The sequence below is a fragment of the Rhinichthys klamathensis genome, unplaced genomic scaffold (assembly GCF_029890125.1).
Source record: "Rhinichthys klamathensis goyatoka isolate OS25496 unplaced genomic scaffold, OSU_Roscu_1.1 h1tg000191l_1, whole genome shotgun sequence".
In the NCBI taxonomy this organism is placed as follows: Eukaryota; Metazoa; Chordata; class Actinopteri; order Cypriniformes; family Leuciscidae; genus Rhinichthys; species Rhinichthys klamathensis.
Genome location: NW_026606717.1, coordinates 742,385 through 758,388, shown reverse-complemented (window position 1 = coordinate 758,388; position 16,004 = coordinate 742,385). Strand labels below are relative to the sequence as shown.

The window sequence follows — 16,004 nt, the reverse complement described above, 5'->3', positions numbered from 1 at the left end:
AAATCAATGGCTCTGACATATTTTAGGATTTAATACAAGTATAATATAAGACAACTCAAATATGCATTTCAATCTGGGACTAGGTTTAAGCCTTGTCTGTGAAACCGGGCGATAATTTAAGGTGTTAGAACTCATTTTCACCTTTTTTCTAACTTAAATATATATATATATATATATATATATATATATATATATTTATATATATAAATAAGGTGTTTATAATCTTACCATTAAATATTCAGCTCCCCTTCCTGATATTTTTATAAATGCGAATTCCATCTCTGCATTCATTTTGCATGGAGTTTCGAGATGTTTGTGACTGTGTTGTGAATTGATGGTGGGGGGTTCTGGAGCATGCACAGAGCCCTGGTGGGGATGCACTGATTTGTTTATCGATGCTGCCAACAAAAATAGGACACCCTGGATAAGTTTAATAAGTTATATGGCTTTCAGTTCTGCAGCAAGAGCATCAAAAGCCTCAACTGTTTCCTGTAGCATTTACCCATTACTCGTAGATATGCAAGTTATAAAGCTTAATCTGACCCCTCTTTTCACTTTAGTGTTATATCCATATATCCTCATCTGAACTTGGGTTAAACACACTAAAAAAAATAACTCTTTGAATGAACATAAAAAAATCATGCAAAGGATTTCCACATGATTAACTTTCTTTATTTCAGCATTATGCAATTCTGTTATTCCAATTTAATGTACTTACGTTGGGTCAACTTAATGTATTAAGGTTGATTCAACTTATTTACTATGGTTGGGCACAGCTTAATTTAATATTGTCAGCGAATTTAAAAAGGCTCCCTGATATGATTCAGGTATTCAAAGTCATATATTCATTCATCCAATGCAATATAATTTATTTTAGTGTCCATTAATACATTTCTAGACTATAGCCAACTATTGGCTACCAATAGCACTTTTTAGCATCTAATAAGATTTAAATGATAAGATTTACATGCTTCATCAACCTAAGTATTTGCTGTGAATATTGCTGAATCAGTTTTCATCCTAACCAAATGCTCCACTCTTCTCCACAATGGTAACCACTGTAATTTAAATGGTACTAATAATTGCAATGTAATTGAACATTAAACACAAATACGCACTATCAAGTCTTCCCCTTTTCTCATTTTCTCAAAAAAAAACTAAAATAACACTTCATTTTAACATTTATTCTCTCTTAATTCAACCATATGCAAAGCAACTAACAAGCACCGCCCAGTTTCAGTTAATGCAACACAAATCAATCATGTAATCCAACACAAGCGGATTAAGTAAATTTAAATGTTACATATTTAAGCAGATTGAACACAATCAAATTAAGTTCGGGCAAAATGGCAGTTGGCTCGCACTATACTGCCACCCTCTGGATGTAAGAATTTTTTACTTAACATAAATGGTTTGTGTTTAGGCAACGCGTTAGGATTTTGTACTGTTAAGTTGAGACATAATTACGTGGACCTTAATAGAAAAAAACATTTCAAGTCAAAAAACACAATTATTATAAGTAAACTAAATATAAATATATTATGTAAACTGCACAACCTTCCTCGTTCATTTTTTGACAACTGCAGTGCTTGGCGTGTCGCTTTTGCATCAATGAGCCAGACAAGTTTATAAAAAAACTTATTATCTCAGGTAAAGCTTAAAGGTGTCACATTGCCTACAATACAAAAATAAATATCTACAAAATTGAGATAAAGAACCCCATAAAGAATAAAGTTAACACATTTGTTCCTTAAGATTTCCTGAAGCTTTTTTCTTCCTGATGTTTCCCAGTCTATATATATATATATATATATATATATACCACAAGGGTTATCAAATGAAATAATGACTTTATAGCTGGTATAGCCCAAAAAGGTATAATTAGAAATAGATAGCCACGCCCCCAACTCACGCCATTGGTTGAGCCTGTGTTGCTGGTCGGGATATTCAAGCAAACAGCAGTATTTTGATAGCGCCACAGAGACACAATGTTTACACTTTTTGAGGGAATCAACCTACTCCTATATAGATGCTTCTATGTATTAAACCTGAAATTTGAACGTCGTAACGTTGAAAAATTGCATACTTCACCTTTAACTAATGGAAAGACAACTAAGATGTCATATTAGTACAATTGGTAAAGTACAGTCTTTAACTCTCCTTTACATTAAACATTTTTCCAACAGTTTCAAATTGAACCAAATTGAGGGAAACTGGACGCCTGCAACTTCATAAAAACCTCTCAGAGGGAAGTCCAGTCCCCCACCGAAGCGTCTCGCATTGAGAGTAATTCACTGGCAGGTTTCTGCAATTACATGAAATTGCTAATATTTCTGCGCTAGGCTGTTAGCCTGACTGCAGGGTACGTGTCTTCATTTGATTTCCATCCACACTGTCAACTTAAAAAGTCATTTAGATTTGATTAACCAAGGTAATATGGTAATCTAGAGAAGTGTTCCAAATAAAACACCAAAGTTCAGGTGAAAGTAAGTTTTGCTAATTTGTTTGCTTCCTTTGTGATTCGACATCAGAAAATGCCCACAGAAGAAAAAAATTATATTTTCATATATATTCTTTCAAATGTCATGTAGCTTGTTTATGTTTATGGCTGAGAGCCCAGAATGTTATTATTGGTCCACACCATAAAATGAATTTCATTTGCAGCTTTGGAAAACAACCCATAAAAAATGTATTCCAGGTCCTGTGGTTTCAATTAAATCTTGCAGCTCTTTCAGATTGCTTTTTTTTATACTGTAAATAGCATTGTCGCTATTAACAGACCCCACAATAATGCTAAAAGGACTTATTTAGTATTTAGTTGTTGTCACATCCCTAGTCTTATTTTAATTTCTCTCCAGCATGTTATATTTGATGCTCCTTTTTGAAATGTGCGGGATGTTCTTTGCCTGCAGAGCTTGCTTATCGAGTCTCAAAGTCTACATCCACACTGTGAGAAAATAAGTGCAAATCCGGTGTGGTTTATCCTGCGTAATGTAGGAGGTTAATACACCCTGGCACCCGTGGAATGGTTTTGTGGGAGAGAAGCAAATATTGTGTTGCAAACATGTGAGTGGCTGCAACGAATGCTAAGTAGACTGCGTCAGTTTCTTCTTTGCAGATTTTGCATTGTGACTGCTAGATGTAACGTGTCTGGCCAGTTTTTCTATAGCATTTCGTGGTATTGTACGTGTGTTGCCAACAGGAGGTTAAATCTGATATACTGTAAACTACTTTTGTACCGTTTTATTTCCCTGCACCATTCAAACTAGAGAGACTTTAACTCGGTTTCTGTAGGAGTGCTGCAAGGTATTTGATTTGACAGAAGCATCTAGGTTAGGCTGAACACGTAGATTTAATGAACCGCAAATGATGGGTGTTCACATTTACCTTGATGAGCCCAGTACCCAGACTGACAGGCAAACTTATACGAAAGGTTAATCACTCTCCAAACACTAAAGACGAGTATGTGTTTTATACTACATGCTGTATCTTTGAACTGACTTGATTTTACATTTGTGTTAGGAAATGGGAAATTAATCCTATGGAGTCTGGGCTATGCATGATTAAAAAATTGAAGTTGCAATTAAATATGCATCATAGATCAGTCACAGAGGTTTTTTTTCTGATGTATTTTTAAATTCACAAGTAATTATTCAAAACTATCTAATGCAGCTAAACACCCAGTGAAAGAAAAAAAAGTGCAAATCAGTTTAACCGAATTCATTGAAAAAAAAAATGCTTGGGATGGATTTGACAAAAATGTTCTTGTTGTCCCAAAAGTGGTTGTCCCAAAATTTTCCGCTAAATTACTTTCCATTCTATTTTAGAAGCATTTTATACTGCATTAAAGGGATAGTTCACCCAAAAATAATTTTTGATCGAAATTAAAATTAAAATCACTTAATCACCCTCAAGTTGTTCCAAACCTGTATGAGTTTCTTTCTTCTGCTGAACACAAAATAAGATATTTTGAAGAATGTTGGTATAACCGAACAGTTGATGATACTGCCACTGACTTCCATATGAAAAAAAAAAATACTAGAGTCAATGGAAAGAAACTCATACAGGTTTGGAACAACATGAGGGTGAGTAAATAATGACAAAATTAAAACATTTTGGGTGAACTATCCCTTTAAAAAGTAATATGCTATTAGAAAAACATTAGTTTCGGAGATAAAATACTGATATACAGTAAATTAGCGGTCCTCGAATCTGATTGGCTGAGAGGCCTTCCAGGAGTGCTGATATTTCACCAGTATCAGCACTGAGACTGTTCCTAGACATGAAAACCTGGTAACATTAGGGAATTAAAATGATTTGAAATTGTGATTTCCAGGCCATGAAAAAGTATGGCAATAAATCAAATGAAACCTTTTATTTTAAATGTTTTTTTGTTTGTTTGTTTTTCTAGTGGAATATACACTCACTGGCCACTTTATTAGGTACACCTTGCTAGTATCAGGTTGGACCCCCTTTTGCCCTCAGAACTGCTTTAATTCTTCGCTGCATTGATTCTGGAAACAATATATGGATTTTGGTCCATATGGCATCACTGCAGTTGCTGCAGATTTGTCGGCAGCACATCCATGATGCAAATCTCAACGATCTCACATCCCAAAGGTGCTCTATTGGATTGAGATCTGATGACTGTGGAGGCCAGTATAGTGAACTCATTGTCATGTTCAAAAAAACAGTTTGAGATGATTTGAGCTTTGTAACATTATCCTGCAGGTTGTAGCCATCAGAATATGGGTACACTGTGGTCATAAAGGCATGGACATAGTCAGCAACAATACTCAGGTAGTCTGTGGCATCTAAATGATGCTCAATTGGTACTAAGGGGCCAAAGTTTGCCAAGAAAATCTCCCTCACACCATTACACCACCAGCAGCCTGAACCATTGATGCAAGGCAGGATAGATCCATCCTTTCATGTTGTTTACGCCAAATTCTGACCCTACCATCTGAATGTCACAGCAGAAATCCAGACTTATCAGACCAGGCAACGTTTTTCCAGTCTTCTTTTGTCCAATTTTGGTGAGCCTGTGCGAATTGTAGCTTCAATTTCCTGTTCTTAGCTGACAGGAGTGGCACCATGTGTGTTCTTCTGCTGCTGTAGCCCATATGCTTCTGCAAATTGTTAATAATTACAAAAAACAATAGGCATCATAAATTGCATGTTTTTTAAAGGAACACTCCGACTTTTTGGGACTTTAGCCTATTCACCTTATCCCCCAGAGTTAGATAAGTCCATACATACCTTTTTCATCTCCGTGCGTGCTATAAGTCTGTTTGACGCACCCACCGCTAGCCTAGCTTAGCACAAAGACTGGATGTAAATGGTTGCAGCTAGCATACTAATCCAAATAAGTGACAAAATAACGCAAGCATTTTCCTGTTTACATGTTGTGATTTGTATAGTCATAACCGCAGCACCTGAGACACGCCGTGGTGAGGAGCAGAGAGCGCGTCTCAGGTGCTGCGGTTATCACTCCGCCCAAGTAGCAGTGCTTCGCCTTCAGAGAATATAGTTCCCAGTATTTATACGGTTAACATATGTCTGTGTCTCATGTGACTTTGTTTTTTGTACACTCTGTGACTATACAAATCACAACATGTAAATAGGAAAATGTTTGCGTTATTTTGTCACTTATTTGGATTAGTATGCTAGCTGCAACCATTTACATCCAGTCTTTGTGCTAAGCTAGGCTAGCGGTGGGTGCGTCAAACAGACTTATAGCACGCACGGAGATGAAAAAGGTATGTATGGACTTATCTAACTCTGGGGGATAAGGGGAATAGGCTAAAGTCCCAAAAAGTCGGAGTGTTCCTTTAATGTAGTACTGCCCCGAATAAGCTATTTTACGCAACAGATGTTTGTATAGTCCACATTATTAACATTTTGCAGATTCTGTAAGGGTAAACTTATGACCTCAATTGTACATATTTAATGTTGCCTTTTCAAATTACTTTTGGTGCAATAAAACATTTCTTGTTTGACACATTACATAACATGGGTACAGTTACATGCGTTAAAATTAGGTTTAGAAGTAGGTTCAGGGTTAGTGGTTATTACACACAGGGCTCAACGCTAAGGATTTTTTCTACTGGCCCGCTTGGGCCAGTGGTTAAAAGTTTTACTTGCCCTGCCAACATTTTCACCTGCCCCACAACAAAAAAAAAACAATTAATAAAGTTAAAGAAAAGAAAGAAAATGGGCCTATAAAACAAGCCTAGTATTGTTCTCGTTATTTTTGATACGTGTAACCATAATAACTAAGGTTATGACTCCAAAAGCTACTAGATTGACTCATTTAAACAGTAAGTAATAAAATGGGGACAAATAATCAAATTACTAGCAATAGCACAAATAAATACAACAGAACAAACATATTAATTAAATAAACGGTGCTTTTCAGGTTTTTCATGTAGGTTTAACCATAGACTGTAAAAAAAAGGTTTAAACAGGAGATTTTCAAGTAGAGAAATTCTAATCTAATGTATAACTATATATAGGCTAAGTATAGATCAACCTTTATTAAAGTTAATCTGAAGAGCAGTTAAAGATGCATAAATGTTTTGAAATGTTTAAAATATAAAACGTTAAATATACTGTTAATTTAAAATAATAAAAAAAAATGAAAAGATACTTTAAATGTGAAATTAAACCCGCCAGGAGGCGGCAGCAAGTCCCTGTTAATGAGTGAGTCATTGAGATTCAACCGATTCATTCAAACGGCTGTTCATTCGTTAACGAAATCATTCGTTAAGGAAGCATTTTACTGTAACCGGTGTGGTGAAGTGTTGAATCCCAGCTTAGGACCCCAGTAGAATGCCTGATCTAAAGCTGTTCTTCTTGCGATTCTTAATGTAATCAAATCAAACTTTAATTCATGTAATAATCTTTTATTTTTATCCTGCTTATTTATATAGTTAAAGTGAAAGAAATAACATGTTTAGGTATGTTTTGCGACAATGTTAATTGTTATTAAGCAATAAAGCATAATATAATTTGTTTTTATTACAAGCATGTCATGTCATAATTAATTATTAAACAGAATTATGCCTGTATCATATTTGTTATCGAAGTTTTTTATCGAAAAATATCGTAGATGGTGAGAAAAACGTTATCTCTAATCATTTTGGATAGCTGTATGCTATGTTACTATCTAAGCTAACTAAAAAATTAGTTAGCAATTTTAAGAAACAAATTTTAAGAAACAAAAGAAAGAAGAAAAAATTCACAATCTATAGCTTCGGTTGTATATGAAACATATAAGTTAAAATATATGAATGGTTGTTATAACGTAGTTCAAACGACTTATATAATAAAGTGATATCTGATTTGTAACCTGGCACTAAAGCGATTACCCATAAAACGTGCTTTGAACCAATCGTATTGCTTGGGTCCTAAGCTGGGACCCATCACCTCAGTGGGACTCAACACTTCACCACACCGCCCTCACAGTTATTGTAACTACTATAATAAGTACATACAGTAGTATGTACATGGGGAACAGGACTGTAAAATCAAGTGCTACCAAAAAATCATAAAATTCATGTCATTTGAGTCTGCTACAACTTCATTGTGATTTGAAGTAAATCATTCTGAATTAGCAAAAATTGCTTTTGAATTCAACCAAAAAGACAAAAACTCCATAAACAGTTCTAAAAGTTGAGTTGTAAAAATGATTTACCTTTATACATTGGGTGCCATTGTTTTCATTCGTTTTAAATTCAATATGGCAAGCATCTAACCTGACTAAGGTCTGTTAGTACCTTTTGAAGGTATCAATGACAGCTTTCGTACCTTTTTTTTCTGAGCACAGCATATATCTATACTATATACTTTATTATATAATATATAAAAGTATAATATACTTTATTATTACATAAACGGGGTGGAATGAAATCATTCATTTAAAGAATGTAGTAGTCTCTACTCTACCAGCACAAAGACAATAAAAAATGAGCTATTTCTTTCATTAATATTCTGCGCTATACCCTTGCTGCAGTAATGCTCATTAACACATTACTGCAGAATCACTTGATAACTTGGAATAATTCATTAAAAAATGTGAAATCTTGCACAATAAACTCAGCGTTGTGTAATCTCCTGGCTTCTTCATTTGTTTATAGACGGCTGACTTAGATTACCAGAACTGTAAGGAATCTCATGTCCACACATGATCCAGTGGACATGATTCCAATATCTCTCCTTCTGTGGGCATCTGGGAACACACAGCAAATAACTACACTGCTCCTTAACTCACTTCCCTTTCTCCTCCATACACACAGCTTATCTAATCGCAGCATCTCACAAGAGCCTTCAGTGAAATCCAATCACAATGCTTTATTGGAGGTTCTTGTTTGCCTCGTTGAAAAGAAGAAACATGTAAAACCCTTTTCGAACCTGCATGAAGAGAGCAAGAATAAATCATGTTTGCTCAACCGTTCGCCGGGAATTCGCCAAAAGTGTTATTATGTGTTTGCCTTTTATACCACAGGGTTTAGAGTTGTGAGATTACCGTAAGAAAACTGTGTGTGATATTTATTAATCTGAGAATATAAATATTACATCCTATCACCAGTGGGTGGTGAAAAGTGACTGTCTCCAAGTCATTAAATCGTTAATTTATTCCAAAATATAGTGGTCATTTAGAATTAAACATGTGACGGCCTTTATGAGTGAGTCATTCAATTGTTTAATCAACGGAATCGTGCAAAACATCAATCAATATTTGTATGTAAAAACGTTCAAATAATACCACCTTCAAAACACTTTTGAACAGCCGTGATACACGCCTGTGAGAACTACAGCCTAAAAAAAGGCACAGGCCCTTCAATATCCTGGCCAAAATCCCTGTTTCATACAGTAAGGATTATGAAAGTTGTTTTGTGATTGGTAGTTTTAAATGGCACACGGCTCAGGAACTGGTTTTATCTTGCTCAATACACAGGGCAAGTCTTTTTTAGTTGAATTGCAGGAAGTAACTGAAGCAGGAAAATTGAATTTTTCCCCCAAAGACGGTGGGTGTGTGGACAGTTCATTCAGCGTGTTTATTGAATTAAACAGTGTTTACAAATGCTTAACCTATCAGGAACTTAATGCACCAGCCCTCTCTTGTTCCACTACACTAAAGCATGACAAAGAGCCATCGCAGAATAAATGCAGATATTTTTGAGTGCACAGTAATGGCTTAAATGTATCATATCTGCATCCTCTTTTCATGAGCAAATGTTCATTTGCAAAAAAATAAGGGATCATTTCTTTCACCTATAGAAAATGGTCCAAATGATTATGTGTCATAATTTTCAAGGGCAGATAAATGAGTATAGGTCATAACCCATGTAAGGCGTATAGGCAGACAACACTATCAGAGGCCTATATAAAGTGATATTGATTCGATGATATAGAGTGGAATCAGGCCGCAACATTTAGAAAATAACCAGGCCGATAAATTCTTATTCCTTCAGAGTGAGGAAATCAATTCTGTTTTGGAGACTTCATACACTTTCTGATTGCATCATGATAGCAGTGGTTAAGTTTCACCTCTGCTGTGAAACGTCAAGCTAAGCGTCCCATAAAAAAGAAACGTCCTTGGGCCACCGTAGTCACATGGGTTGTCTAGATATGTTTTATGAAGTGAAGTAGGCTGACAACCCAACTGCCAATGGTGAGTATATTGAGAAAATTCCCAGCCATAAATATTCCTTAACAGCCATGAAACTGTATTTCGCATCATTTTTATTCAAAACATATATTTAAAACACTTTGACACTGGAATTATTGAGCTGTGGGTTTTTTTTTCACAGAATAATATAAGAAGAGTCATTATCCGTCTCTCAGGGAAACTGCGCCTGTCACAAACGCCAGGACACATTGTGGTTTTGTTCCTGATACTTTCATCTGGGTGGATTCATGTGAGAAATATTCCACGTGTGTGTCACGGCATGGAGTTATGGATAGCCTAATAATAATAAAAATCAGGCGTAAACAAAATTTTCCATTGAAGTAGAGGTTTGTGGGTCTTCAGTTGAATTATATGCCGCTTAAATCAGTGAGGTCAGACTATAATTATTATAATTTGATTTAAAATGTTGCAGTTCTGAATTAAGTTACTGGCAAACAGCTTTAATCGGCTTAATACTATAGCCAATACTGAATTTTACTTGCATTTAGCTCTTGGGGAGTGTTAATTTTGGACCCTGCTGACAACAGACACTTTAGCTCCAATTAAACAAATAAGCCTGATTGATCCCATGTGTTTTAGCGTTTCATTATAAACGTTCCTCATATTTCGGCAGTTTAAACAGTTGTTGTGATGCGTGGCGGCCCAAACTCAACAAGTTAGCTAGCAGCTTTCATGAGCAGGTGTTCAGCACTCTGTAACCCACACCCCACCTAGGGGACCACTCGCCAGAACACTTCATTACATTCCCCACACCTCCTCTGTTTGCTCATTTAGACGACCACAAGCGCCAGGAATGACAGGTGGCTCCACTTTGGCATCCTGGTGTTTGGGTGAGATTTGAGGAAGATCAGTCGTTTAGCAAAGCATTAATTAGTTGGGAGAGCGGTTAAGAAAACCCAAATATCAGTATACCAATGATGACCAAATACCTGCCCTTGTAGCAGATGCTGAGCGGAAACAAATTAAGAGCACCTATAGCAGAGCTTTTTAATTATGTGATTTTGTTGCAGAACTTTTTAATAATGTGATTAAAAACCAAGCATAGAGTGACCCTTATTTGAACACTTGAGCCCCTCTTAAAAATGTCTGAATGTCATTCTATTAGATAAAATATGTAGCATAAGCTTATAAGGAGAGCACAAGCACTTTTCAAGCAAAACATCGTGCCCCAGTTTCACAGACAAGTCTTAAGCTTAGTCCCTGACTAAAATGCATGTTTGAGTTGTTTTAACTGAAAGCAACTTGCACTGCTTATCTTAAAATATGTCAGTGTTTTGTCTCAAGAAGCACATAAGTAATGTCTTTTCTAAGGAATGATTATACTTAAATGTCCTAACTGAACTTAGCCCTAATCCTGCGTAGTCCTGCCATGTCTGTGAAACCAGACCTGTAGGTTTGTTTTATTTATTTTTTCAAATTTCTTCCTTTAAAGAATTCCTAGGAATATTTTTTTTAAAATATGATTCAAATCTAACATCTTGATGATAACACTGTACCTTAATGATTTATTGGTTGATATTAATAAACTACTGTAGTTAAAACAATGAATAATTTTACATGATACATTATTAAAACAAACTGGCTCATTATTAAAATCAAAAATTCTGTCTGTTAACATTAGGTGCCATACACTGTGAAGTAACATAAATAAACAATGAACATTTACTGTATTTATTAAATGGTAATACTTTATTGTACAGTGTCTTTGTTACATATGTTACATGTACTTACTGTAATAACAGTACATTTTGCATAATTACACGCGACTAACCCTAAACCAAACCCTTATCCTATAGTAAGTACATGTTGTTAATTAATATTACTCAGTACAATGTATAGTAACATTGTAACAAGGACACCTTAAAATGAAAAGATACTTTTTAATATGTTTAATTTGTTTAAAAGTGCAATTTAAAATTGATTATTAATTTTATACTTTACATAAAAAAATAACACTGAACTAGAGTGCATCTAGTGCAAACATAAAAAAAAATAACACCAAACACAAAATGCATTTTAAAGGGATACTCCACTTTACATTTTCCGTCGGTCTTAGTGCACGCTGTAACTACAGAAGAGTCAAGTTTTAAATAGGAAAAATATCGAAACTCTTTGGTCATTTTTTTTTTATAAATGCTAATGGTCTTATCCACTTCAATGATGTATGCTAAGCTATGCTAAAAGTGGTACCGCCAAAACCGGAGATCGGCTGAATGGATTCAAAAACGGTAAAACTTGAGGGGAGTTGTAAAATGAGCCTATTTCCAAAAAAAGTGGAGTATCCCTTTAAAGACACAAGCATAGTCCAGGATGAAATCCAAAAAGCAAGCAACACACCTCAAAAGTGGATACACAAGAAAAAAAAAATGTGTGGCAGGCCATCGCAATGTAGCATCCGATCCCCACGCGCCAAATGAACCCAACAACTTGCAAAGCTGTCCATTTCATCTGATGTATGTAGTTGTCCAACATGTGTCAGTCTGAAGCCCTGTCCAGTGGGATGAATGGGAAGGGGCAAAACAAACAAAATGGAAAGTGTTAATGGAAAGACCTAGTGGAACAGGTACATAGTCAATGAAGTTTACCTGTGGTTAATCTTCTAGGACACCCATGTTTCTGAAGCTTTAACTTAGATGTATTTTATTTTAATTTAAATGAGATGTAGGCTATACTGTAGGTATTAAGTAGTATTTTATTTTAATTTAAATGAGATGTAGGCTATACTGTAGGTATTAAGTAGTAAAAATACCTCAGAAAATTGAAGTTAAAAAAGGGGTCCAAAACATACTTTTTAAGTATATGTCCATACTTGTTTCTGTGAACCTTCTTGATATATTTCCCTGCGTTGTTCATTAAGTATAGCTGGACTTTATTCACCCTGTGCATTGTTGTGTCATTGTGCTTCAGCCAGTGAGGCAGCTCACATTACAACCTCTGGTTTTACCCTGGCAATTCAGTCCACGCTGTTGCCCAGGTTCATTCTCTAGGGCTGTTTCAGTGCGGATAGCTTGGCAGTTTAAAGCATGCCGGGCACCCGTCCCGCCCTGCGGTGGTTTCTTACCGAGCTGACGCAGCACGGCACTGGCTCCATTTCAGACCCTCATTTCTATACAGCTGCTGTGATTTGATGCCATGTCCAATTGCGGTGAAATATTAGTGCCCAAGTATGCAGTGAAGAACAAGAGCAACAAGAGGGCAAGAAGTTGGTGAAGTGCCACTGAAATGGGCCCTTTTTTTCAAGGCCAGTAGGCATTTCAGCTCCAAATTGACGCAGGATGTTTGTGTCTGAAATGGCAGTCCTGAATATGTCGTTTGTCACTAAGGAAACAATGCAAATGAGCATTTAACGCACATCTGAACAGATGGCAACTTATTAAAGACAGAGACGCTTTTATCTCATATGAGGCAGTGCGCAGGGCAAATGTGTGATGTGAGATGGTTTTTTAGCATCCATCTTGCCTCACACGTTCACATTCGCATCCCTCCTGCTGCGCTGCTCTACATCTTCACTCGCTTTCATTCTTATTTTCATTTGTCTCATGCAACATCTTTGAACGTTTAGCTCATGTTTAATGTCTTTCTTCATTTGGCAGCTGGGACCACGTATATTTTTGGGAGAGGAGGAGCACTCATCACATACACCTGGGCACCCAATGATCGGCCAAGCACCCGGGCGGACCGTTTGGCCGTGGGCTTCAGCACCCAGCAGAGTGATGCCATCCTGGTGCAGGTGGAGAGCAGCCAGGGCCTCGGAGACTACCTGCAGTTGCACATCGTGAGTATCATAGCTCAGTTTGAAGCTCTAATAGGCTTCTTAATTTGGATATTTCTTGTCCTACAGTCCCCTGCGGGCTTTATATTAACACACAGGTGACTCAAGTGTCTTTTTATTTATTTCAGCTCGGTTGAAAGGTTTATGAAGTCTTTTTGTATTTAAGAAAACTGTAAGACTGTCAATTTGATGTTTAGTGTGGTGTAAAAAACATAGTGTGAAAAAAAAACATTATTAATAATAATGTACAATGTTTTACAATAATAACATATCTTTTTTTTAAGCAGGAAATAGTTTAGTGTGATTGATAATAAAAAATAGTGTGATAACAATAATGTATATTGTTTTTATAATAATTATCTTTAATGTACAATATTTTATTATTCTTATATTATAAAACTAATGCTCAAGTGGGAAAAGGACAGCTTCTTTTGGGAGCCACATGTCTGTAGATAAACATGTAAACATGATACAGAGCTAAAACTTACCACTGACATACGTAAATGTTATGCCATGCATTTATGCCATGTCGTAATGACCATAAATTCTAGATGACAACCCTAGCCATTCCACTAGGAGCTGCTCGCATCCTCTGAATCAGAATTATGCATTTTTATGGCAACACTATAAGCTTCAAAATAAAAATTGTAGTAATCTGAATAATCAATTGACAAAACCACAATATAACATGAAACAAGTCATTATTCATATGCCTTATTAATAAAGTTATCGCTCATTTAGTGGGACATAAGCATTAGCTACATTAAACTGTATTGTATGTATTTTTTTTTTATTCTTTATTTAGATTGTTCTTACATTATTAAGACATTAACAATTAGTCAATAATAGGAATTACAAAATAACTGCTTAACTACATTTTACTGAAGCTACCGCCATTTCGAGTGTTTACACATGACATTGTAGCAGTCAGGTGGTACAAGTAATGTTGTACTGTAATTACAGTGCTTCTACAAGGATGTGAACGCTTTTTACAAACGGAATATCGTAATTACGATAATTACGACGAGGCCCGGCACTAGAAGGAGGCATTGCCCCCTCAGATCTGATATGTGCCCCCTCAGTTTCAATTTGTCCCTCCACCGCCGATTCCAAAACTTTAACCCTTTGACACGTGCAATCACACCAGATTGGTGTGCTTTCAGCGCGTCACATGATCAACTGCTAAATTTAAATGTGCTTTCGCGCTTTGGCTGGCTCTGAGCCAGAGACAGATGAGCTCAGCACTCATCATATATCACAACTATTCAGTGATTTCAACCACATAATGCTTATTTTGGGTTTCAGACATTTAAATAGACATTTAAATTAAGTACTAGCCCAAAAAAAAACATTTATAGTTTATTAAATACACACTGATGTCTATGGAAGCAGCAATAATAATCCTTTCAATTATAATTTGACAGCGTGTTTTATTCATATCAGTTACACACTGGGCAGGTAACTATAAAGTTTACTGTATTCTCCCACTTCACCGGCCACTTACTTTTATGTATTTGGGGAGAAATGATCCTATTATCTGAGTTGCAGTGCAAACTAACCTCAACTAACATGATCTTTATAAAGGTGTTTAAAAAAAACACATTCACTTACACATATTTGACAATTGGAATATATCAGATAGCTCATGATATAGTTAACAAGGTTAGGAATATTTGGAATAACAAATGGAAAAACGAATGGCCCCCTCAAGATATATGAATGCACCGCCCAGTTCATGTGTCCTGGCACCGGCTCTGATTCCGACATGCGTGAATGCAACTTCATTCATTCTGCTGTGATAAAACTCTGGTATGTATTTTGTCTGGAGGCTTTTGTATGAGCAATGCTACTGACGTAGTCTTTGCCATTTCCATTCACTCAGTTTGGGAACTGCTGACAGAGAAACTGATGCAAATTGACTTGGATAAAAATCTTAAGTTGAATAATTTCAGAGAACGCTTCAGGGGCTCCAGACGTATGAAGCTATATTCATGAATCAAATGATGAATAGAAGCTATGTCCTTACATTCAATTCTCCTTGATAAGATCCAAGCACACCCCCTCCCCCAACCAGGCAGATAGGAGAAAATTACCCCAAAAATGATGGAATCATTAACAGTTTCTTAAGAAAACAACATGCCCTTTCATATTAATTTAGCCTATTAAAACAACATAGGGCTGAGATAGTATGACGGTAGATCAAGCTTGTAAATGCCTCGTTGACCTCTTGGCTTATTACTTGCAATTATATTTCAGGGGAGTAAAAAAAGATGCATTTTAATAAGGTTCCTCCGAATGAATAATTAATTCAGCGTGAACTGTCGACTTTCACACTGTGAGCCGCCATGGCAGCACAGCCATAAACAGTCTGAGAGCAGCTGCTCTGCCAGACACAGACTGGGGCTTGTTTTCAGAAACTTCCTCCTCTCGTCACAGACACAAAGCACAAGAGCCTCCCATTCTGTGGGCTGAAGGATGGATCTGTGCAGGATTTTTTTTATGTCCTTTCTGGTGGCTTTTTTCTCTGTGTTGGCATCT

General features: G+C 36.2%; 1 protein-coding gene across 9 annotated transcripts in view; it reads left to right on the top strand.

Moving 5' to 3' along the window:
- The window catches only part of nrxn2a (neurexin 2a), a 452,348-nt gene that overhangs the window by 391,494 nt on the left and 44,850 nt on the right, over positions 1 to 16,004 (top strand). For all 9 annotated transcript variants that reach the window (XM_056262003.1, XM_056262002.1, XM_056262001.1 and 6 more), the window contains one exon: positions 13,288 to 13,469. In XM_056262003.1, the coding sequence (XP_056117978.1) occupies positions 13,288 to 13,469 (182 nt within the window). The remainder of the gene's footprint in view (positions 1 to 13,287; positions 13,470 to 16,004) is intronic.